The sequence below is a fragment of the Herpailurus yagouaroundi genome, unplaced genomic scaffold (genome assembly GCF_014898765.1).
Source record: "Herpailurus yagouaroundi ecotype Mexico unplaced genomic scaffold, PumYag 250, whole genome shotgun sequence".
NCBI lineage: Eukaryota > Metazoa > Chordata > Mammalia > Carnivora > Felidae > Herpailurus > Herpailurus yagouaroundi.
Window position 1 is genome coordinate 14,905,661 of NW_024412467.1, and position 25,799 is coordinate 14,931,459.

The 25,799-nt window shown below is 43.9% G+C and overlaps 1 protein-coding gene across 1 annotated transcript in view; it reads left to right on the forward strand.

The window, feature by feature from the left end:
- Positions 1 to 25,799, forward strand: part of NEDD9 (neural precursor cell expressed, developmentally down-regulated 9) — a 190,517-nt gene that overhangs the window by 66,269 nt on the left and 98,449 nt on the right. The window contains exon 2 of the mRNA XM_040460505.1: positions 48 to 233. Coding sequence (XP_040316439.1) covers positions 222 to 233 — 12 coding nt within the window. The 5' untranslated portion in view covers positions 48 to 221. The remainder of the gene's footprint in view (positions 1 to 47; positions 234 to 25,799) is intronic.

Below are 25,799 nucleotides of genomic sequence, written 5' to 3' on the forward strand. Positions count from 1 at the left end.
GCCTCTGCCAAGGTTTACCCATTTTTGCATTTTTAACTTCTTTTCAGATTCAAGAAGCTGTGAATTCCGTAATGTCACACACTGGCATGAGAATATCGTGTATTCTTTAAACAGAGTTATGAAAAGAAAGAAGCTGGTCAGGAGACTAAAACAGGAATTGTCCTTTTCAAGAGCCGGAACTCCAACATTCCTTGGCTTCACGGAGAGAAGCACCTGCGAAAATGTGGGCAAGGGTGAGTAGTGTTGGAAACAACGTACATTTCATGCACTTCCTTTTTGTCCAGTTCAACTCAGACTCATTCCTGTGGAACAATAATCCAAATGGTGTTCCATCCTCGCTCAGGATTGTAATTTATGTTTGGAATTAAAGGGCTAATTTCAGGTCACTGGATTTTGCTCTGTTAGGTGAATCTTTTGAGATGGATCTTTTGCCCACAGGAAATCCTCTTCCACTCAGAAATCTCGAGGGAGGCAGTCTTCTGGAATAAAGGCAGAATATTCCCCTTGGTATAACCAGTTCCCAAGCAAGTCTGAAAGTTACACTCACTGACAACTCAGAAGTTGATCACCTAGGTTAGATCCAGGTCTCTGGTGCCTCCATTCTCTCTCTGCCCATCAGTGCTACACCATCCCCTTTCCATACAGTCATTCCACAAGAAAGTCAATTCGGCCTGGGGTGGAGGTTAGGGTTAAAATAGTTGATTCACCCATCTAACCAAGGCTTCCTAAAAGTTTTATGGAAATTAAGTCGAAGAAGTGATGTGTGATGCACATCTGTTCATTGACTTGGAAGCAGGCAGCATGGCATGATGCAGTGGCCCTGGGGTCAGGCAGAGCTGGACTTATGTCACTCTTATGCTGAGCAGTAGAGTGACTGGGAGCAAGTTGCCGGACTCTTTTTAATCTTTGTCTCTGAATTTATAAAATGGACATAGGAAGGTTGTCCTAAGGATTAAATGAGAAAACACACATGAAGCAATGTGTGCTCAGAGGAAGAAAGGTTAATTCCCTGATGTGCTGGGATCCACAATCTGCTGTCTGTATCACATGGAGAACTGACCATCAGGACAAAATAGAAGGCAACTGGGCAGTCATGTCAATCCAAAAAGTGCCGTATTTTGTTTGCAGGAGAAAGGCTAGGAGTCAAGTAAAATGACAAATGTGTCTTTAAAATATTTTGATGAGAAATAAAAGGATTTGCAGGGGAGTCTTTAAAAACCAAATGGCCATATCACTGTAATTGCTTTTAAAATAGCGATCTCTTAAAAGTCCCTCTAGTCCTAAGATCCTATGATACAGAATTCTGTCACAGAATTGGACATTTCAGAAATGTCAACCAAACTGAATTACAGTAGTCCCCCCCTTACCCGGGGTTTTGCTCTGCATAATTTCAGCTACCCACGGTCAAGTGCAGATGATGCATTCTGGAAGCAGATGACCCTCGTTCTGAGTGTCATCAGAAAGTCAGTAGTTACCCCTGTCACAATGCCTACGTCATTCACCTCGCCGCATCTCACTTAGGCATTTGATCATCTCACATCATCACAAGAAGAGTGAGTAAGGGACAGTAAGAGACAGGGACCACATTCACATAACTTTTATTACAGTATATCAATATAATTGTTCTGTGTTACTACTGCTGCTGTGAATCTCTCGTTGTACATGATTTAGATATTAAACTTTATCATAGGCCTGTATGTATGGGAAAAAGCATAGTGTATATTGGGTTCAGTGCTACCTGTGTTTTCTGGCATCCACCGGGGGTCTTGGCATGTATTCTTTATGGATAAAGAGAAGACTACTGTATGAATTCAAACTGGAGCAAATTATACTTATTTGTGATTCCTCAAGTCACAGGCATGAATATTAATTTCTTGGGGTGCCTGGGTGGCTCAGTTGGTTAAGTGTCCGACTCTTCGTTTCAGCTCAGGTCATGATTTCACAGTTCGTGAGTTTGAGCCCCGTATCGGGCTCTGTGCTGACAGCATGGAGCCTGCCTGGGATTCTCTCTCTGCCCCTTGTCTGGTCTCTCTGTCTCTCAAAATAAATAAACTTAAAAAAATTTTTTTAAATAAAAAAAATAATTTCTTAATGAAGAGTGAAATAAAACCAGTTTCTCCTCATTTTTTTAGACCTACTCAGTTTCACTCAATTGAGATGAAAAAAAAAAAAAAAACTTAGCAATTCTCTAAAGCAAGCCAGTATTTCATTCCATTTGAGTCCCTGCAATGAACATTAGCACTGTGGTATTTCAAATAACATGTTGATTCTCAACTTTTGGTATTCTAGATCTGAAAACCAGATAATTCGGCCACCTGAAGTCTTTAATTTGCTTTAGAACTATCTGTTCAAAGTCCAAGGTCCTTTTGGATCCTTAATTCCATCACATCTGGGTGGGTTGTTTTTTTTTTTTTTTTAATGATTGAACTGTATTTCAATATTACACACATGTACGCACACACGCATACACACTTACATGTAACTTCACACTAGACTAGGTAGAATGGAAATATTTGGCAGTTATTAGTATCACCTGATAGCAAAAAAGAGCATTGATTCCTTGTCGTCAATGCTTTCTAAAGATATATCCCTACTGGTCTTTGGGGGACAGATCCAGATCTGAAGCAATACCACCTGATTTGAATCCCAGCCCTGTCACGAATAAGGAGTAGGACAAACTATTAACAAAGTATTAAACCTCTCTGTGCATCAGTTTCTTCAGCTATAAAATGGGTGAAAATAGCACCTTTTGGGAGGGGTTGTTGTGATGAGTAAGCATGCAAATTGTTTACAAATATGTTTGGCACATACTAAACCCTCAATAGAGGCTTCCAGTGAAACTCAGAGTTCTACGGCACATAGGAAGTAAAGTCTACACGGCTCAAAGAAATCACTAAAGGCAGAAGATGGGGGAAGCAGAGTGTAAAAAAGGCCTTGAGAGATTGAGCCTCTAGGAATCTGGGTCAGACTAGATTTGGTTGCTCTTTTGAACCCCCTCTGCTGTGATTTTCTGGTTTGGGGAGCCACAATGAGGACACTGTGAGGTCATGGCCAGAAACATCCTTCGGGGAAACCTGTGCTAACCTTATAAATACTCTTAAAAGCAAGCCCTTTACCAAAAAACTCAGCAAGTGAAAGCAAGCCCCGAGCTGACTGCAAATACCAATGTGGAGGGAAGGTGGAGAGCCCGTGCTCACACCTGGGGGGCCATCTGAGAGCTGCAGAGAGGCTGGGCAGTGGGCAGTCTTCCTTTGTGTCTCTACATGAATCAGTGGTGTGCTGGAGGCAGCTGGTTCCAGCTTCCTGGAGCCCACTGTGTCCATGTGTCCCAGTGAGTTCATGTAGGTAACTCAACAGTTGCCATAGTGGGGGTATTTACACCACAGAAACTGGCAGACTATAACTCAGGGTATTTTGTTTTGTTTCACTGTCAGAGAGCTGGTAGGTTAATATTTTCCAGTGCACCACTGGGGATGATAGAGAAGCTGGCTCAGAAAAACAAGAACACTGGCAATAAAAACCTTTTAAACTGCAAACGTCTTCTTTTGACATTCCTCAGTCTTCCCCGTTATACTAGGGCAGGAAGTTGGCAGTTGGACATGGTCTGTCGTGGTTTATCTAAAGAAGAAAAATCCAGGTGGACTATTGCTTCACGGATGGTCAATATGTATCGATTGACAGGACTTGAAAATGTTGTCCTTTTTTTCCGATTAAATACACGTTCACCCCAGGTCTAAAATAGTCATCCAACTGCATTTACACCTGCCCTGGGTTTGTAAAGTCCCAAAAAGGGAGATGCAGTGAAGTGGAGTAATTCACATACTCTTTTTTCAGCCCTTAAAAATAGTATTTTGATTATTCTAACATATTTTAAGGAATATGAAAACTTTATGTACTGAGAATGAATACCTTATGTCCCAACACTTAAAGGACAGCTTAACTTGTTCAGATTTCCAAGGTTGTTCCTTGGGAGTGAAGATGAAAGAATGGGGATTGAAATGAAGAAGTACCTCTAAGTCTGCCTTTATTAGTCTGCTCGGCTAGCCATAACAAGTACTGTAGACTGATGGCTTAAACAACAGAAATTTATTTTCTCATGGTTCTGGAGGCTGGAAATCCAAGATCAAGGTGTCAGTAGGTCTGGTTTTCCTGAGGCTTCTCTTCTTGGTTTACAGATGGTCGATGGTCAAGTTCTCCCTATGTCCTCACACAGTCTTCCCTCCATGTGAGTCTGCATCCTAATCTCTTCTTGTTATAAAGACACCAGCCATATTGGATTGGGGCCCACCCACATTTTACCTTAAATGCTCTTTTAAAGGCCCTATATTCAAACCACGTCTTAAAAGACCAAGTATAGTCACATTCTGAGATACTGTGGGCTAGAACTTGAACGTATAAATTTGGAGGGGGACACAATTAAGCCCATTACACTGCCTGAACATAACCATAATTTATCCACAAGGAAAATTAGATCTTACAACATCACAGGTCACGTTCCTAAGAGAAGCAGACTCTGAAGAGATGGAGATTGGCCTGCAGGGGTTTATGGTAGATGCTCTCAGGAAAACCTACAAGCAATGAAGGCAGCAGAATTAGGCATAAGGGGACTGCAGTGAAGTCATGGTCAAGGCCCAGGATGACCACAGAACTCTCCAGGCACGTGGAGAGTTGTTTGGAATTGAAGCAAGGGCACTAGGCCATTTTACTCCTGCAAGGACTAGTCATGGGGTGTAGGCTGCCCCCAGGAAAGAGGCATGATATTCATGAACAGGCTCTCTTCAGCTGAGGACAATCTCCGGCAGACTCAGTTGAGAGTTGCCAATCACCCGGCCTTGGGAGCTGACAGAGGATTGCTCAGTCAAGTGGAGTCTCTGGTCGGTGCACTGGGTGTCTACAGTATAAGGAAGCAGAGGTTCCCCATGTGAATGAATAGATTTACCATCATCTTCTTAAGAAATTTCTCATAATACCTCTCAGTAGTTTAAATGGTGACCTGTTATGAACCCTAAAACACTTGGCCCAATTCTGGGTGCATCAAAAATGCCCAGCAGAATGGTCAGGGTGTATGGCCTCATGGGAAAAGTATGCTATTTGGAGACAAAGAGATCTGGGTTCAACTCTCTTCCCCACTATTTACTAATACTCTTTACCCTCTCCAAATCTCCAATGTCTCTTCTGCAAAATGAGGATAAGTAAGCCAACTTTGTTAGACTGTTGGAAAGATTCAAAGAAAAAAATACACTTCAGGGTGTCGGGCACATGCTTGACAAAGAAGGCATTCCAAAAGCGTACGTTTCCTTCCCTTTCCTTAAGCAAATAATTAATCGGTGGTAACCAATTTCAAACCAGAAATAGACATTTGATCTCCTAACATGAGGGAAAATGTTTCTCAAATTCTGCACTTGATCTTAGCCAAAAGGCTGAGGAGTGATGTTTCTCAAATTCTGGTGTGATCAGAATCACTGGTGAAGATTGTCAAAACAGATCCCTGGATCCCATTCACAGTGAATCTAAATCAGGAGGTCTAAGGTGAAGACCAGGCATGTGTAATTTTAGCAAGCCCCATGGGGGTTTCTGATACCTGGAAAATCTTGAGGCCCCCTGCTTGAGGCTGTGGGTGTTGTGTCAGTAAGAATGGGAGTTCAGTGCTTAGATGCCTGGGGACATTTCCGCTGTCTTCATTGTCATTTAGTTCTGTGGATGTGGATGTACACATCTCATCACAAAGACTTCTCCCCTTGTATAAATACTGTGCATTCCAAAGCTAAAACATGCATAAATTATGTCAGCTATAGAATCAAACCAATTCTCCTTTTCAAGATGTAGTTTTATTGAGGTATAAATCACTACTACAAGGCAATTTAGTGCAGACAGGAATTTTACTGGGGGATGCAGATCCCCTGAGCTTGTCTGGAAAATGGGAAGCATATTCAGAGTTGCAGGTGTAAGAGCTGCGTGTCCTGCAAAGAAGCTCCTTCTGGACAGAGATTTAATTTTCTCATCTAAATCAAGGTAAATGGAGTTCCTCTGGATGGGATTGCTAAAGGCTTTCTGTGTTTGATTAGGGATCACAAAGCCCATCTGTGCTGCAGAAATTATACTGTCAAAAAGACACCTGACCGGGGTCCAGAAAATAAACAGGAGCTGGAACACAGAAAGTGACCCCTGAGCGCAGACGGGCTTTCACATCCCTACCAGACTTCCCCTGATTTAACATGGGGCCATGTGGTTTCCCAGTGTCTTCTGTGGCTTTCTTTTCCCACAGAATGAGGCCTCATTTGTTCTAAAATATGAAGCTTTGGGGGTTTCTCGAAAATGGTACTTTCACTCAGTAAAAATAAGTCAAGACGAAAACGTTATCTGTGGGAATCCATTCTGAAAATGGATTGAACTGAGAACATGAGAGAAATGGTCTGTTTTTCCCAAATGATCAGCAGCCACCCAGAAGTGGTCCCTTTCCCTATGGCAACAACAAAAATTCTAGAAGTAGCACAACAGAAGCATTACGATCAGCGAGAAGTCCAAGATGGCTCTGTGCTCATTGTCTCCATACTAACACCACAAGTCCGGGAGTTGGTGAGCTTCTTCTATCCTTAGACCTACTCTGAGTTCTTATCGATGAAGGAGGGTTCCCTACAACTTGCCTTTATTTTCTTTTAAAAAATATTCCTCTGGGTTTGACTAGGGCCTTGTAACACACACTGAGTCCTCGTTACACTAGAGGAACCATGCATCCCCTAACCTTTAAATATTACCTAGAGTCCTTTGCTCTTTCCCTGGCTCACTTAGAGAAGCATCTTTGAGTACAACATCCAATTAAGTAGTAGGTTTACATCTAGTGCTTCTTTCTTGTATTCACATCTCTTTCTGACTCAGCCCTGTACTCTGCCATTCCTTAGCTACACAGAATTTTAGGGCCGGAAGAACACATTAGTCAGGTTAGTATTACAATGAGCTGCAGTAATGAGTAAGCCCTATAATCTTGGCATTGCAGCACAATACAGTTGTGTTCTCACTCCTGTGATAGTCACTGGCTCTCCTGGGCAGCTATCCTCAGGCATCTGGGCATCTTCCACCATCTCAGAGTCCTTCCCTTCCAGCAGCATAGATAAAAAGAGAAAAGGTATGGGACGTTTCAGCAAGCAGGCCAGGAAAGTGGAGAATTGGTCCACCAGCATTCCACTGATCCAGAGATGGCTGACAAATGTTGACAAGTGCACAGATGCTAATAGTGTTTGTCTCAGAGAGTCCTTAGATGCCCCTTTGCTTTCAATGCCTTCGAGTGTTTTCTAGTTGAGGCAACCGAGACCCAGAGTTACACAGAGCCAATCAGTGACAGCTCAATTCAGTGCTGGCCAAAAGGCCTCTTGCCCATTCCTATTAGTTCCAATTAATGTATAAAAAGGCTCATAAAATCTCAAGATACAGTTGGAGTATTGTTTCTAGAACTTTCTATCCAGGACTCCAGGGTGAGGAGGACTATGACCACCCTGCTCCAAAACCCACGGTTCCGATGCAGTCCTGTCCATCTGAGAGCTGGACAGATGAATGTTTCAAGGAGGAAGCGCCAGTAGCAAACCCTAATTATGGGAAATGCTTCTTGGCTCCTAAGGATATAAAATTACTTTGCGGAAAGTCAAGAAAAATAGAAACAGAATACACTATAAAGCTTTCTTCGGAGGCCAAAAGTCACCTAGTAAGCCTTGCATATTGTTCTTGATTCTGTCAAGATAGCTTACAGGGTGGAGACAGCTGATAGGGAGAGAAAGTCTGGATGGGGTCAGCCTGGTTTGTAACCATTATGTTGGCTCATGGAGGATATGTCTTGAAAGATTGTTCTCTCCACGGCTGAGTTCAAATGAGAAGAGACAGAGACTTCCAGAAAATACCTAATAGAGGATAAAGAAATGGGTGCAGGCATGGTCTCTTTGACAGGTTCTAAACACTATCTGGAGAACAGTGGAAAACCCGAGTGGAAAGAACTCCTGTGTGGGAATCCGGATGAACCACATTTCTTTCTTTTTTTTTTTTTAAGTGTATTTATTTTGAGAGAGAGACTAAGCATGTGCACAAGCAGGGGAGGGGCAGAGAGAGAGGAAGAGAGAGAGAATTCCAAGCAGGCCCCTGAACTGGCAGCACAAAGCCCGATGTGGGGCTCGATCTCATGAACTGCGAGATCATGACCTGAGCCAAAACCAAAAGTCAGGTGCTTACCCAACTGAGCCACCCAGGCACCCCAGAACCTTTGCCACACTTCTGACCATCTATATCAATGTCTATTGATCCCTTAGTTACATACCCATTTTTTTTTTAATTTTTTTTTCAACGTTTTTGATTTTATTTTGGGGACAGAGAGAGACAGAGCATGAACGGGGGAGGGGCAGAGAGAGAGGGAGACACAGAATCGGAAACAGGCTCCAGGCTCTGAGCCATCAGCCCAGAGCCCGACGCGGGGCTCGAACTCACGGACCGCGAGATCGTGACCTGGCTGAAGTCGGACGCTTAACCGACTGCGCCACCCAGGCGCCCCATATACCTATTTTTTTAAGTCTGACTTTATCATCACAAAGTTTGTATATCTGGATTTTTTGCCTGAATCTTAAAATTTTCACCTGGAGTTCTGATGTTGAGTCGTTAAAGGCTTTATGTTAGTTTTCATCAGGTTTAGGGAGGGAAAAGAAATAAAAATAATACATGCCACTTGGCTGGAAACTAAGGTGCTGATTTAAACTAAACATTATTACACATAATGTATTTTATTACATAAAATACATAAATAACAATAATAATAGAATTAGATTTATAGAGTGAATGCCAAATTATATTACTTCATTTAACCAAAGCACAATCACATTTCCTAGATTCACAGATAAGGTATTAAAAATAGTGCAGAATGTAATTACATGTGCTTTTATTTTTCAATCTTTTTACCTCATTCTCAATACTTCCCCTTTTTTATAAAAATTTTTCATCCTTGTGAGTTGGGGGAACATTGTGTCCATGTTACTAACAGTCACAATGAAGCCAGTGAGACGAATGGATTTGCTGAATCCCATGATAGTTTATGGCAAAGCTTGGACTCAGATCAATGGTCAGCATGGTGAGCAAGAGAAATGGAGACAGGCTTGTTAGGTACCTCCAAAGAACTTGGAAATAAGGCAGCTCTCAGAGTTAAACTAGTAAAAGGCATACATAAAGTGCATAAACCTAGTAAAACAGAAAGGATGTAATTGGCCAATTGTGGAAGGAAGCCAAGAAACCATCCATTCATATATAAAAAACAAATAGAAGAGGTAAAAGCATCTCAGACTTCAGCCCCACTGATCTGGGGGTACGGTAATGAGAAGGATGCACATGTGATTATAAGTTAGTAAGCAGAAAACTTACTAACTGCATTGTAACTGTTTGGATTAAGACTATGTGAATGAAGGAGTTGGTTAACCAAAAGAGCAGGAAAAAGAGCCAGAGGGTCATAGAGGCCCTCTCGATGGCACAGTCCATCAACACGGAAGCACCTAAAGAAGACACAGTCTTGGCAGTGTTGGCCAAAGCATTATGGTTCCCTTGATGAGTCTATCTCTGTTAGGAGCAAGAGTGCCCAAGCCATTGACAGCAACATTCTAAGATCAATTAAGAGCCCTTTTCTTCTGATTCTGTGGACACCAGGCAACCCTGTGATAATTTGGTTCCTCATGACAGAACTGTCTCAATGCTTTCTGGTCTATCTGCCAGTGGTAATTATTATTTTAAATTACTGTCATTGTATCCGATGGCTATGAGCTGGTCCCACCCTAAGCACGCCAACCAAATCCCTTTTATGAACCTGAGAGACCTGAGACCATGATGTGTTCTTCAAGGTAAACACCACCTTCTGGAGTCCACCTGGGCATACAGTACTGTTACGTAGCCACAGCTCAGGCTTCACTCTGCTCTTCTTGAACTGTCGCTGAACCAGCCCCGTGCAATTTTGACGGAACCATACGTAAAGTCAAGATCAGGATGTTCTAATAATTGACAGAACAATTGCCATATTGTAAGCCAGAAGCAGCCTGCAGAATAAAGGGAAGGAAAGAACCTAAACCACTTTAACAGGCCGCGTGCCGATTTTCTATTGTATCTGGGACCCTGCCACAGACAGCTTCATCAAAGATACCGAATAGTTGACAGAGTAATGTTTTCCAGGTTTTCTCACACCTTATCCAATTGCAGTAATTGTTAGGTGATAAATACAGTGACAGCTCATTACAAAACTCAGCTTCCAGAAGCTGAAAGGTTAGGTGGCACCTCTCACCTGCTGGGTGATAGGTTAGCATCTTACCCCTGTCCCTTTCCACTCCCAACCCCACAGTTCTGTCTGCAGTCTTGTGCACTCAAGGCATTAGATTTCACACAAAGCCTTTTGAAGTGAAAATAAAGTCAGAAGGCTCTACTACAGAACCTAGGAATAAAACTATGTATAAAACTACATACAGAGGGCAGGAATGAAGAGGATAAAGAATATGGCCTGAAAACTTGAGAGCATTATCCGCAGTCTCTTCGAGTTTTTAGATTTGTGTGTGTGTGTGTGTGTGTGTGCACATGTGTGTGTCTGTGTCTCCCTGTGTACCTAGGGAAGGGTTTGTATACTCTTGTGTCCTCACATGTATATCCCTAAGTCTGTAAGTGCTAATTCTCTGTTTTTTTTTTTTTTAGCAGCTTTATTGAGGTATGATTGGCATACAATGAACTACACATATTTAAGACGTAAGTTTTGATAATGTTGACACACATATGCAGTTGTAAAACCATCATCACTATCAAAATAACAAACATATCCATGATCCCCAAAAGTTTTCTTGTGCTCCTTTATATTTTTTAATAATTATTTTTTAATGTTTGTTTATTTTGAGAGAGAGAGAGAGAGAGAGAGAGAGAGAGAGAGAATGCATGGAGGAGGAGTAGAGAGAGAGAATCCCAAGCAGGCTGCATGCTGTCAGCACAGAGCTGGATGTGGGGCTTAATCTCTTGAACAGTGAGATCATGACCTGAGCCCAAATCAAGAGTTGGATGCTTAACTGACTGGCCACCCAGGTGCCCCTCTTGTGTTCCTTTATAATCCCACCTTCTGCCCCTTCCACCTCCCATCCCATCCCCAGGAAACCACCAATCTGCTTTCTGCCATTATACATTAGTTTGCAATTCCTAGATATTAATATAAATGAAACATACAATATATACCCTTTCTTCCTGGCTTCTTTTGCAGAGCATAATTATTTTGATATTCATTCATGTTGTGGTGCGTATCAATAGTTCATTTTCTCATTGTTGCTGAGTAGTATCCCTTGTAGGAGTGGACCGCAGTGCGTTTGTTTATCCATTCACCTGTTGATAGATACCTGGATTGTTCCCAGTTGGAGGCAATTAGAAATAAAGTTCTACAAACATTTGCATAAACATTTTTGCATGGACACGTGCTTTTTTTTTCTTTTCTTTTTCATTAATTTATTTTCAAGTTAGTTACCATACAGTATAGTCTTGGCTTCAGGAGTAGAACCCAGTGATTCATCTCTTACATGTGACACTAGTGCTCATCCCGAAAAGTGCCCTCCTTAATGCCCATCACGCTCTATCCCCCCTTCCAACAACCCTCAGTTTGTTCTCTGTATTTAAGAGTCTCCTACGGTTTTCCTCCCTCTCTGTTTTTATCTTATTTTTCCTTCCTTTCCCCTATGTTCATCTGCTGAGTTTCTCAAATTTAACATATGAGTGAAATCATATGATACTTGTCTTTCTCTGACTGGCTTATTTCACTTAGCAAAATACACTCTAGTTCAATCCATGTTGTTGCAAATGGCAAGATTTCATTCTTTTTCATCGCCGAGAGTGTTCCATTGTATGTATATACCACATCTTCTTTATCCATTCATCAGTGGATGGACACTTGGGCTCTTTCCATAATTTGGCCGTTGTTGATAATGCTGATATAAACATTGAGGAGCATATGCCCCTTCAAATCAGCATTTTTGTACCTTTTGGGTAAGTTCCTAGTAGTGCAATTGCCCTGTCATAGGGTAGCTCTATTTTTAATTTTTTGAGGAACCTCCATACAGTTTTCCAGAGTGGCTGCACCAGTTTGCATTACCACCAACAGTGCAAAAGTGTTCCTCTTTCTCCACATCCTTGCCAACATCTGTTGTTTCCTGAGTTGCTAATTTTAACCATTCTGACTGGTGTGAGGTGGTATCTCATTGTGCTTTTGATTTGTATTTCCCTGATGATGAGCGATGTGGAGCATCTTTTCATGTGTCTGTTTGCCATCGGGATGTCTTCTTTGGAAAAGTGTCTATTCATGTCTTTTGCCCATTTCTTCACTGGATTATTTGTTTTTTGGGTGTGCTTTGTTTTCTTTTGGACAAATTCCTAGGATGGATGAGTAGGTTCCATGGTAGATGTGTGTCTAACTTTCGAAGAAACTGACAAACTGTGTTCCAAAGTGGTTGTACCATTTTACGTTTCCATCAGTGGTACGTGAGAATTCTAGTCTAGTTCCTCCACATCCCTGCCAACACTATGTATGGTTCGATTTTTCTTTTGATTTTAGCCATCCATATAGTTGTACAGTGATAGGTGTACAGTGATACCTTCCTATGGTTTTATTCAGCATCTCTTCATGTGCTTAGTTGACATCTGGAAGTCTTCTTTAATAAAATGACTATTCATATATCTTGTCTATTTTTTAATTGGGTTGTTTTCTTATCATTGAGTGTCAAGAGTTTCTTATCTATTCTGGATGCAATTGCTTTGTCAAATGTATGTACTGTGAATATTTTCTTCCAGTGTCTGGTTTGTCTTTATTCTCTTAACATTGTCTTTGGAAGAGTAGACATTTTTAATTGTAATGAAGTCCTATTTATTAACTTTTTTTTAATGGACTATGCCTCTCAGTGTGGTGGCTAAGAAATCTTCACTTAATCCAAGGTCACAAACATTTTCTCCTATATTTTCTTCTAGAAGTTTCACAGCTTTAGGTTTTACATTTATCTCTGGTGCATTTTGAGTTAATATTTACATGATGGAAGGTATAGATTGAAATTCATTATTTTCTATATGGATATCCAGTTGTACCAGCACCATTTGTTGGAAGGACCATGTTTCCCCACCAAATTGTCTTTCTCCTTTGTCAAAAATCAATTGTCCATATATGTTATTTCTGTTACCTTGACCTATCTTTAAGCCAATAACACACTGCCTTGATTCGTGTAGCTTTCTAATAAGTCTTGAGCTCCAGTGTTCAAATTTGATTCTTCTTTTGTAAATTTTTTTTCTTTTGTTTTGTTTTACTTTTGCTATTCTAGGTCCTTTGTGTCTCCATATGAAGCTTATAATCCACTTGTCAATTTCTACAAAAAATGCTTACTGAGATTTTGATTGGGATGGTGCTGATTCTATAAATCAATCTGGGGAGAACTACGTCTTACCAATATTGAGTGTTCTGATCCATGAATAAATTCTATCTTCCCACTTATTTAGATCTTCTTTAATTTTTCTTGGCAGAATTTTTTTTTAGTTTTTAGTGCATAGAGAACTGTAAACATTTCTCAGTCACAAACTATAAAAGAGAACAACCAGTTTCTTCAAGACTGACAAGCTAAAGGCACCAGAGTCTTAAGCCCCAGTATTGTTTTACAGCAATACAATTCAGGGACTATAGAGAGGGGATGATAGTACCTATTTCTTAGAATCTTGAGCATTAAATGAGAGAGCACAAGTATACAGTTTAAGATAGCACAGGCCATGGTTCCGACTGCCTGGGTTCAAATCCCAGGTCCACCATTTAGAGCTGAGCAATCTTCGGAAATACACAATCCCTATTCAACTCAGCTTTTTGATCAGCAAAATGCAGAAAATACTAGTACTTCCCTCATAAGGACCCTCATGAGGGTATGATGAGCTTGCTAAACAGTTAGAAATCTCTTGTCATATTTTAAGCAACAAATAAATGTTAGCAATGGGTGTTGATTTTATCATTAACGGCACTTAACACAGCATCTGGAACATAGTAAGCAACCAATAAAGGGTAGATATAATTATTAGCTTATATAACAAACTAGGCTACCTGGTTAACACCTTCACATATGCTTCACATCAATTTGAGTATCACAGGCTGAATTGAATTTGCTGGAAGGATGTTTGTTCTTTTTTTTAAGCATGTTTGTTTTGAGAGAGAGAGAGAGAGAGAGAGAGAGAGACAAGCAACAGGGGAGGGGGAGAGAAAGAATCCCAAGCAAACTCCATGGTGTCAGCACAGAGCCCAACGCAGGGCTTGAACTCATGAACTGTGAGATCATGACCTGAGCCGAAGTCAAGAATCAGATGCTTAACTGACTGAGCCACCCATGTGCTCTAGGAGGTTTGTTCTTAAAAGACCTGACCCTGATACTGAACACAGACTCCCCTTTCTACTCTTTGAATGTCGTATTTGAGAGTTTGCCTCAGACATACCCAACACAGGATCTCAACATGTAGGCAAATCTCCCACAGCTAGCTTTACCATTAGCTTCCTTAATTTCTCTTCCACCCATTTTGAGATCTAGAAGTCTGAAAGAGATTGTATAAATCATTCTCTCTCATCACTTCCAACATCCTTAGAAAGCTGACTCCTTCCTGAAGATACACCTACTCTACCCCTGACCCTTGCTATAGGGCAGAGAAGTGTCCAGGTTACATATAGACTGGTTCTATGGGGTAGTTTTGTGATGTGATCTGATTTCAAAACCCAGGAAGGCCCTGTGCACCTCTCGTCACCCCCCACCACTACTTTCCACCCCTGTACACACACACACACACACACACACACACACACACACAATCTCCCCTTCTAGTTTGCTGACACAAGCTGCCTAATTGGAAACCCATGTCTGCACTTGATGACTCAGTTCCCTGTAAAATTGCAAATTACCTTTGAAGAAAAAAAATGATCATGAACTTATTCATGTAGGTGACAGTGCGAGGTCATGGAAGCCCCAAACCAGAAGAGTCAAGTCTTGGGTTCTAATCTTAGCTGCTCTTCTCCCTTCTCTGTAACCTAAGATTCCACTTAAGCTCTCTGCTGTACCCTAAGGGGATGGTGCCATTTGAGTCATTCATTCACCCAGCAAATCTTACCACAGCCACGTATTGTTTTAAGTGCAGAAGACACAGCAGTGAGCAAAACGAAATCCCTGCTCCCACGGAGTGCCTATGCAAGTCAGAGAGATGGATAATAAGCAGTAAACACATATGTAATAGATCGTCAAGGGGTGGTGAATTGCAAGAATCAAAATAAAGCACAGCAAAGAGGCAGAGAATGAAAAGGAATGCTAATTTAGGTGGTGGCAAAGGAAGTTCTTTCGGAGGCAGTGAGAATTCAGCAAAGGCCTAAAGGAAGTAAGTGAGGCGATGTGAGGCAAGCTGGCAGAAGAACATTCCAGAATGGGGAGTGGTAAGTGTGAAGGTCATTTTGCTCGACGTGTTTGAGGAAAATAAAGAGGCCATACGGTTGCAGTAAAGAGTTAGCTGGAGAGGGGTCTAGGGCACAACACATATGGGGCATTGCAGGCCAGCATGATGACTTTGGAGAGTGTGTGTGGTCTAAGGGACACGGAAGTCACTGCAAGGTTTGGAGCAGGGGAGTCACAAGATCTGACTTGTTTTCGAGCACTCACTCAGGCTGACGTGCTCAGGACAGGTAAGAAACAAATGTTTGGAACATAACATTAAACAATTAGATGTAGGGGAAGCATTTCAAACAAAGGAATAAGAAAAGAGTAACAGATGACTCTAATATTTTGGTCTGGAGAAGAAGAGGATGGCATTAACTGAGACACAGAAGCCTGAGGAAGAGAGGGCGTACCAATAGTTTGCTGGGGACATGTTAAGTTGGGCTCGTCCATTAGCTATGCCAGGGGCAGGTCAAATGGGCAGTTGTGTATATGGGGTTGGAGTCATGAGTGTCTGCATGATAATGGAATTTACAGCAGCAAGTGGCGTCACCTGGGTGGTGACTGTTGCTAGAAAAGAAAAGAATTCCAACAAGAAAAGGGGGGTCCAAACAAAAGATTCCAGTTTATTAATGGGTTAAATGAGATGGACACCTAAAACAGGGCATTGGAGTACTTCAGGGTACACCCCAAGTACCAGAAATCTCAAGTAAAATGAGCTTGAACAATAAGAACGTTTATTGCATAATAGAATTCTGGAAGAAGAGTAGTTCTGAGTTTGGTTAATTCATTGGCTGAATGATGTCATCAAGAACCAAGATCCCTTCAGCCTCAGGGTGGCTCAGTTGGTTAAGAGCCAGGCTCTTTTGGTTTCAGCTCAGGTCCTGACCTCATGGTTCACAGGTTGGAGCCCCGCATCAGGCTCAGTACTGATAGTGGAGGGCCTGCTCGGGATTCTCTGTCTCCCTCTGTCTCTGCCCCTTCTCCACTCTCTCCCTCTCAAAAATAAGCAAATAAAAACTTAAAAAACAAAGAAGAACCAAGGTTCCTTCATCTTTGGACTCTGCTATTCTCATAACAGCAAGATGGCTGCTGTAGCTCCAGATCCTCTCACACCGTCCACAGGTGGGATAAAGAGAACAACCTTTTTCGTCTCTTTTTAAGAGGAAACTTTACCAGTAGCCTCCCCACAGAATTCCCTCTTCAACTAAACCAGAATGGGTCACAAACTCACGCCTACACAAATCTTAGCAGGGAGCACATAGCCGTACGCAACCATACTATTATAGACTCCGGGGGTAGAAGAGACCTGGAAAGTTCATGTATTTCCAATGTCAAATCTTCATGACTTTGTGCATTAGACAAGGTTCCAGAGAGAAGTATAGGACCTATCCAAATTATCCTAATTTAGAAGGAACTCAGAGGATCTGATGCCAGCCTCAGCTATGAGTGAGAGCAGAACACAGCAAAACCACGGGATAGTGCATCAGTCCAGGCTAGTATGAGAGATGCCTCCCTCCCCACATCCCAATAAGCTCTGAGACCTTTGGTCCAGGGGCACAGCCAGCCAACCCACAGCCACCTAGAAGGATGAAGGATGCTAGGGAATAAATGCTCTGCCTCACCCCCTTTCTCCCTCCAACTAGAAAACAAAGGTGAGACCCTGAGGCACAAAACAGAAAAGAGTGGAGAAGGTTCTGGAAGAACAAACAGAGGATATCTGGCTTGCCCCATAGGGAAGATCAGCCACTCTGAGGCCACTCGTTTCACCTACGGAAACTCTGGCTTCTAGAAATATCCCAGTCAACCCAGGGGAGTTGGGGGGGGGGGGATCTATATAGAACAGGCCTAATTCCTCATCCCTGTGACAAAAGTTGAGATGGAAGACATAGTCAAGTGTTAGGGCAAAAGTCATTAAGATTAGTTTAGTCCTTGACCCCAGTGTCCACTGGAGATGGAAGGTTGGGGTCTCCATGTATCTTTTCCTTAGCACGGTGCCTCTCCGCCAGAGGCAGTTTTGCTCAGTGGGAGACACTGGCAATTCCATTGTCACAACTTCAGGGAGTGCTACTGGCATCTAGGGAGTAGAGACCAGGCATGTCACTAAACACCCCACAAGGCACAGCGCAGTAACCGCCACAAGGAATGACGTGGCCCCAAATGTCAATAGTGCCACAGATGAGAAACTTAGCTGGTGTAAGACCTTCCCGAGGGGCCACAGCCCAACGTTTCCCCTTACACTTGGGCCGAAATCTTTGGTTTCATGGTGAGCTAATACAAAAACAGTACCAGGGTTCTTTGAGGGCAGGGAGGGAAGGGGTTGGTGGCAGCAGAGTCGCAGGGGTGGGGGGAGAGGCGGGAGAGAGAGGAGGGGCTCTGTGCTCACAGAGGAATGGCCCTTGTTGAATTTCTCTCAGTCAGTGCACAGCCCCCAGCCAATGGCGGGGAGCAGCAAGCCCACGGGCCACACCAGACCCCCACCAGCTGTGGGGCTGCATGCGAGCTGTATCACACCCCAACACCCGCTCTTCGCAGGCAAGCCTATAAACAAGAAAGCCAACCGCGAGAACATAAGAAAGAAATAAAAGTTGTTTGGTCTGCCGTCAGGAACAGATTGTTGGAATATCCTAACCCCAGTCCAAAAGGAACAACCAACAATAACAATTAGGAGACCGCGTCTGACGTTGAACCACACGATGCCTGCATTTTCCCCGGGCCAGGACCATTTCCAAGGGGACTAACCACTGGCCCCGTCCTGTGTTCTTACCACGGCCTGAGGAGCCCTCCTCTCTATGTAATCACCAACGATAGGACCCAAACACATGAAAATGTCAGCCGGGACCATGAATTAGGAGCAGGTGAACTTAGCCTCTGCTAAAGGTCAGCGGATGTATTTTGATGGACGTGTGCTGTCACACCTCGATTCCTCTTTCACTTGGCATCTACAGATCAATTGAAAATATTTTATTTTAAGTGAGTCTTCCACTTAAAGTTACCTGTTACCCTGTTTAAGAATAACCTTACTGCTGGCATATTCAGGGGTGGAAAGCTTTCTAAACGGTATACATGTTCCTTGCTTCTATAAACAAAGCATATTGACAATAATTCTAGCCTTTCAAGTGACTCAGGACAATTACTCTAATATAATAATAAGAAAATAAGATGTTCTCAGACCTTGGATCACTTTGCCCAGGCATTAAATGAACCCAGATCATGCCTTCCCCCACCCCACCGCCCTGCTTTGGTTCTTGTGCAAACCCTCCATAGCTCCTCTTTGCCCTCCCTACAGGCAGCTGTCAGCGATTACTCTATTTATATAACCAGGCCTGCTCACCCATAGGCCTTGCTTTCTAGCACTTGCTGCCGAGGGCTACGTTTTTGCAGCATGCTGAAATCCCCTGGGTGTTTAAAAAAATCGTCCACGTCTGAGTCTCATCTCCAGAGTTGTGATTTCGTTAGTCTGGGGCATGGCCTGGGCCAGGGGATAGTTTAAAACTCCCCCAGGTGAGTCTGTTGTGTGGCCAAAGCTGGGACCCACTGGAACAGGAATAGTCTACCCTATTAGAATGAGGCAGAAAATAAGAGTGAATTATGATCCGAATGATTTTCCTATGAATAAGCTTTAGTACATGAACCTTTCTGTGATGTGTTTTGGAGCTCTTTGGGTCTCGTGTTCTCCCTTTTAGCTGTGCTCCAAGGAAGTGATTTAAGGAGGGAAAGGGGTAGAATGGATCGGTGGGTTAGTGTTGGGTGTCTCCTGTGCAGCTGCACAGGATCAGACCTTCACTGTGCCATTTACTTGTGACCTTGGGTAAGTGGCTTAATCTTCATCAGTAAAGTGCCGGCATTATTACACTATATGTTAACTAACTTGGATTTAAATTTTAAAAAATAAAGTGTCGTGAGGATTCAGGGGGTTAGTGCACACAGAGGACTGAGCCTAGAGCCTGGCACGTAATAACACTTCACAAAGTTAGTGCTGTTAGTTCGGGACGCGGCATTCAGGTAGTCAAAGTGGAGAAACGAGATGTGGGCGGGGCTAAGGGAACAAAGCCGGGGTGTTGCAGCTCCCGGAGAAGGGCAATGCTAGGAAGCTGTTACCAGCCCAGGCCAGCAGGGGAGAAGGAAGTGGTGTTGCCAGGATCCAGTGCAAGCCAAGGCTGTGGAGACACAGAGTAACTGCCGAAGAGGAGGCGAAGGAGCAGGGAGGGAACAGGGAAGAAGTACCCCGACCTCTCTCTCCCGCTGCCTTCCATTGGCTGAGCCCCAGATAGTGGAAGGGAAGAGGCCCTCCGGGTCGGGATCAGCATCCTGCGGCACACAGCTAAGCACAAAAGGAAGGAGATGAATCAGAATGGGCAGGGAGGTCGAGAGAGAATAACCAGCACAGTTTGCTGTTACTAATTGCTGTATGAGCTGGGAAGTCACCAGAGAGAGTCCTCCTTGCCCTAGAGGGGGGTGCATCTACTCAGCATGCATCAGCTGTAGAATCCAGAGTGCCGCCCCTCAAGCCAGACTCGTTTCAAAAGAAAGGTGCCATCACCACAGGCCTTCAGCACCAAACTGGGGTGGCTCAACATGGCTGTGTGCGAAAGTCCAATCAGAGCACTGGCATGAGCTTGCTGGGAATTGCAGGGTCTTGCTCCGCCCTCAGCCCTGTGGAGCTGCCAGTGTTGCCCTCCGAACCCTCACTTCACTCGCTCTCCTCAGCTTCTTTCCCACCCCTGCCTGAAAGTGTCAGAAACAGCTCCTCCTTCACTCCCTCTGTTCCCTGAGCCACATTCCTGAGCCTGATTTGCAGCTAAAGAATTTCTTCTTCCATCCCTTCCCCACCCCCAAACACCACTTCTTTCCCCTCCCTCCTGAATGTTGACCTTTTGTCCAATAAAGACGGCAGTCTTCCAACTTCCCACTTTCTACTCAAGTGGCCCTTTCTCGGCTGTGTTTGCGTTTGCCCTACGAAACCACCCCCCCCCCCAACCCTCGGAGTCTCACTACCTGTCAAGTACTGAGTGACATGAGCGGAAGCAGAAGCCCCTATCTTCCGGCAACTTCCATTCTAAGTGTAAGGGGTGAGAGGCAGTGCTCACGGGGACTGGTGGCTTTCCCCATAAACATCTAGGCAGTGTGACTGCACTTTATGTTTTGTCACTGCACCTGATTGCAAATGAAAATGATTAACTTTTGGATTCACCGCCGGGTGCCCTGGCAACTTTTCATACTGGGCTGATACATGCACTTGGTTGCCCTGGGAACCCTGCTGTGACCCTGTCTTCATTGACATCATCAAGCCTTTTCCAGATCCTCCGGCTAGATGCTCCTTTACCAGATTAAATTGAACTATTCATCCTTATTACTCCATTATGTGCCTTCCAAATTCCTTCGGATTCATGCTTTCCATCACATACACACTGTGCTATCATAACAGCCATCATCCGGCTCTGTTCCCCTTCAGAAGCCTGGAAGACGTTACTACAGGGCTCTCCTGAGGCAAGAGAGAAGATGAAACCCTTCCTGTCCTCCTCCCAGTACTCAGGGGCCTGTGAGCAAAAGCATCATAATGATGCGCCAATGTCCCCAGAAGGAGCTGGGGATGGAAGTGAAGAGACACCTGCTCAGGTCTTAGTTGGCAGGATTTTAACCATTGATTTGGGTGCAGAGTGGCCAAAAGCAGCTGCAGCAGGAAGAGTGGCACTCGCTCAACACATAGGTCCTAGGGATTCGATGAATCCCTGCCCTCGAGGAGCTTACATTTTATTTTTATTTATTTGTATGTTTTTGTTAAGGTCTGCACTTTTTCTTAACATAGCAGATGCACAAGGTTATGTTAGCTTCACGGGGATAACTTAGCGACTGGACAAGTCTAGACCTGTTCACCAGGAGTATGGCCATCATCCGTCCCACTGCATGGCTGTTAACGATATCATTGACTGTATTCCTTATGCAGGAGCTTGCATTTTAGATAAGGAGGGAGGACGCAGTGTGCATGTGTGTGCACACACACACGTGCAACACGCTCCCACCCCGATAACGTAGGCTGGCAAAGGATGAATGCCAATTCAGTAGTACGTAAATAATAATAATTGGGTTCATTTTTAAAATCTGTAATGCAGGGGCAGCTGGGTGGCTCGGTCGGTTAAGCCACCGACTTCGCCTCAGGTCACGATATCACGGTTTGTGAGTTCGAGGCCCGTGTTGGGCTCTGTGCCGACAGCTCAGAGCCTGCAGCCTGCTTCAGATTCTGTGTCTCCCTCTCTCTCTGCCCCGCCCCTGCTCGCACTCTATGTCTCTCTCTCAAAAATAAATAAACGTGAAAAAAATTTTTCTTAATCTGTAATGCAGGCATTTCCCTTAATTATGACTCTTTCTACCCAGGTGATTTCCATTTCAATTGATGTTGGTGGGATTTTTGCTATATTTCCTCGTGTGTCTCTGTTTCCATATGCATAACTTTGGTGGCTGAAAAATTTTTCCCACTTCCAAATCCTCGGATGTACTGTTTGACATCCTGACTTCATGACACATCCACAAATTTACTAACAATTTATCCGTCCATATCTAAGGATATGTCTTGGGATGATGTCTTTTTTTTAATGTTCATTTTATTTTTGAGAGGGAGAGACAGAGCATGAGTGGGGGAGGAGCAGAGAGAGAGGGAGACGCAGAATCCGAAGCAGGTTCCAGGCTCTGAGCCATCAGCACAGATCCCGACGCGGGGTTCGAACTCACGAACTGTGAGATCATGACCTGAGCTGAAGTCGGACGCTTAACCGACTGAGCCACCCAGGTGCTCCGAGATGATACCTTAAGATTTAAATACCTTAAAGTAGAAATTGTCTAAAAAATAACTCCCCATTTAGGTAGGATGAGGTGTATGCCTTGTATCTTCAGTCCTCATTTCTTTCGGGGTAGACACTATAAAAAAGCCAATTCCTCCAAGAACAGCCCCCTCCTCCTGTCCACATCTGTCCACATGTGTCACTGGCATAGGAAAAGCAAAGTCCAATCCTGAGCAATGAGTGATTCTGAAGAATGTCTCAGCTCTAGCCCATAGTGGTTGGCATACAAATCAACCATTAGTTCGTCATACTGACACCTGCTTTATTTGCTTTGATGCCCTGTCCATATTTCTGTCACAGCACTTCTCAAAGAGGCTATGCCTGCTGCCTGCACACACAAATGCCTCATCCCGCTAGACTGTGCACTCTTGGAGAACATGCAGGGTTCGGCTTGGCATTTCCAACATGGAGCACAGTGTTATGGGCTCAGCAGACCCAGGGAAATGTGGATGAATGAATTGATTGAATAACCAACTAATGGAAAATGGGAAATCATAGGCATTCATACTCCTGGAGAGCAGGAATGGACCGACGAGTAATTCTGAGACAGGAAGCACTGTCTACGGGGTCACTCACCTTCCTTGGCAAAATCACACCCCAGAGTGTAGCACCATTTGCACTGAGGGTTGATGACTGAGCTGATGGTTGGGGTGTCCCATTCTGGTCTGGGAAGGATCTCAGGGGCACAGTCTTCATCACCCTTCGGAACACACGGCACAGACCCTCCCAGATGATGGAGCAGCCTAGACAAGGACCAGATTACTTAGCCCCTTTATCACGTCCCATTTTAATAAAACTCTCTGTCGTTACTCCCGTAAAACTGGAAGACCACGTTATGCGTAAACTGGGGTAGGTTCAAAAAGTTCCTAACAAATTGTTACTCCAATTCTAACCTAGTTCTCAGGTTTGACGTAGGAAGAGACAAAGAATTTAGTCTCAAAGGGACATTTGGATTTTGCTTGGAACACATTTCAAGAAAATTGTGCCGTAGCATTTTGCGATTTAATTGGAGCCCGTGGCTAAATCCCATCATTAGAAAGGGGGCAAAGCGCATTTGGATGTTGAAGTGTCACTAATGTTGTCGTCCTCCTCTCTTGGCTCACCCTGGCAAAATGCTAATGAAGCAGGAACCCATCCAACATGAGCAAGCCACAGTGTGCCCTGTGCACAGCACTTCTCCCTCATCAGACATAGGAGTCACATCCATGAAGATAAAGTGTGTCTAAATGGACAGAGTCATTTTCCAGGGAACAACCTTGTATTGAATGATGTGCTAAGAACTACTCACAGGTAGGTGTGCTAAAGGTCACGGGGCGTCGATTCTGCCTCCAGTCGGACGAACAATGCCTCGAGTCATTTGAACCCTGATAACATTTACTCCAAACCTCAAATAAATAAAGTCATACTGAGTCACTGGCAGGAGATATCTGCCGGCAGGACAGAAGTAGCTGGTTGACCGCATTCAGGGACTGTGTAAAACGCAGCCTGAGTAAATAGACACAGATAAGCACAGCCATGGAGTATTCGCACCTCGGCTTTGGTGATGCTACGTGACACGTGTCACGATTCAGGTTGTCCTTGCTTTAAGCAAATTTAACCTTTAGTATACTTGGTTTTTATTTTATTTTTTTTTTTTTATTTTTATTTTTTTTAGAAACTAAATTAAAGAGGGACTATTCACTTAAATTGTTTTCATTTAACCAGTCTTAAAGAGCACCTCTGTGTTGGTAGTTATAATATTTTTTTTTAAGTTTATTTATTTACTTTGGGAGAGAGAGAGAGTTGGGGAGGAGCAGAGACAGAGTGGGGCAGGGGAGAGAGAGAGAGAATCCCAAGCAGGCTCCACAGTGCCAGCACAGAGCCCGATGTGGGGCTTGAACTCACAAACCACGAGATCACGACGAGAACTGAAATCAAGAGCCAGACGCTTAACTGACTGAGCCACCCAGGTGCCTCAATTTTTTTAAAGTTCGAAAATACACATTTTTCAGGAATACATCACCAAGTACACGTTTATAAAGAAAGGCAGATAAGCAATCAAATGACTATTTAATTGACAATATTGTAATCTTGGATACTTCTTTCAATAAAACTTCACCTTGCCTACACCAAAGAAACTGCTTCCTTGACCGAGCTAGACAACAACTGAGCAACAGAGACGTCTTTTGTTCCCACCACAGCACAGAGCCGAGCCAAAAGTCCCTCTGATGATCTGTCGCTAACCGAGACAAGGAGGACCGTGTGGCAGATCTATTCATCTGCCAGGCACATCGCTGTGGGGGTCAGCGTTTTGGCATGAATAAGCCCATGGCTTCAGGGTCAAGAGAGAAGCAATTAATCAAACCACGGGGAAGAGAAATGAAAATCGAGCAGACAGTTACGAAGACCAGATAAGAGGAACAAGAGTCCAATATGTACGTGGATAAACAATGCTCCCCTTTGCACGCTGAAGAATGTGCAAGAGGGTGAAGCCAGAAATACAGAAATGGTGCTCTCAGCTTCAGTTTCCAGGCATGGCTTTTCTCTCCCGAACTTGGAGCCCCCTCCACAGCCTCATTCCTCAGGCTCTGCACCTTGGTCACCCACCTCCAGTGTCCAGGGAAAGCCACGGCCGGTGCCAGGCCAGTGCAAGGATCCTAGCAGCCCAGAAATAGGGAAGGATGAGATAACAACACGCCTTCCGCCGTTAGTGAAGAATGGAACTTGCCCAGTTAACCATCTTGAAGCAAACGCCTCAGGCAATGGTGTTCTCCTTCTTTTGGTCCCGTGCTCATACATCCAACCTTAATCTGAAACATGGCAGTGAAAGGCAAACTAAGAAGGCCAATCCAGATCAACTTGCGTTCAATTGTGCACGGAGCAAAAAGGCCGAAAAATAGGAGAGGATCGTTTTGTTTTGTTGAAATTTCAAAAGCGAGTGTATCTTCTATTCAGTGCTGAATGTCACTGTGACACCTGGTACCAGCTTCGCCTTCCTTCCACCTGGCTTTGGCGGAAGGGAGAAGCCACAGTGTGTGACGGCCAAAGAAAGACCTGAGGGTGGACGGAGTGCTTAGATCTGATTTGTGTCGTGCACGAAGCGAGCAATCCGTGAGCTGCGGAGATCCTTTGTCTCAGCTTCCAGAGAGAAGGGTAGACGGAGTCCCCAGGTTCAGGGCCAGTAGAAGAACACAGAAGGAGACAGTCTTCCGGATTTTTGCATGCCAGCTCTTCACTGAACTGTCCTTTGATATGGCAACTGCCTTCTGTGGTGGGGCCACCAAAGAAGTGCAGGAGGAAATATCTCAATAGGAGAGCCAGACGGAAATACGCGATTTCAGGGAAGGGCTGTGTCTTGCCCATTGTGGTTTTACAATACATGAGCCTAGTTTATCTAGCAGCAGCAAAAATGCACTCTGTATAATATTGTCATACTTAAGCTATGCACGTGTTTATCATTTCCTTACCAACAACAGCTGGAGAAAATGGTTAAGTGAGATGCGGGGGGGGGGGGGGGGGGGGG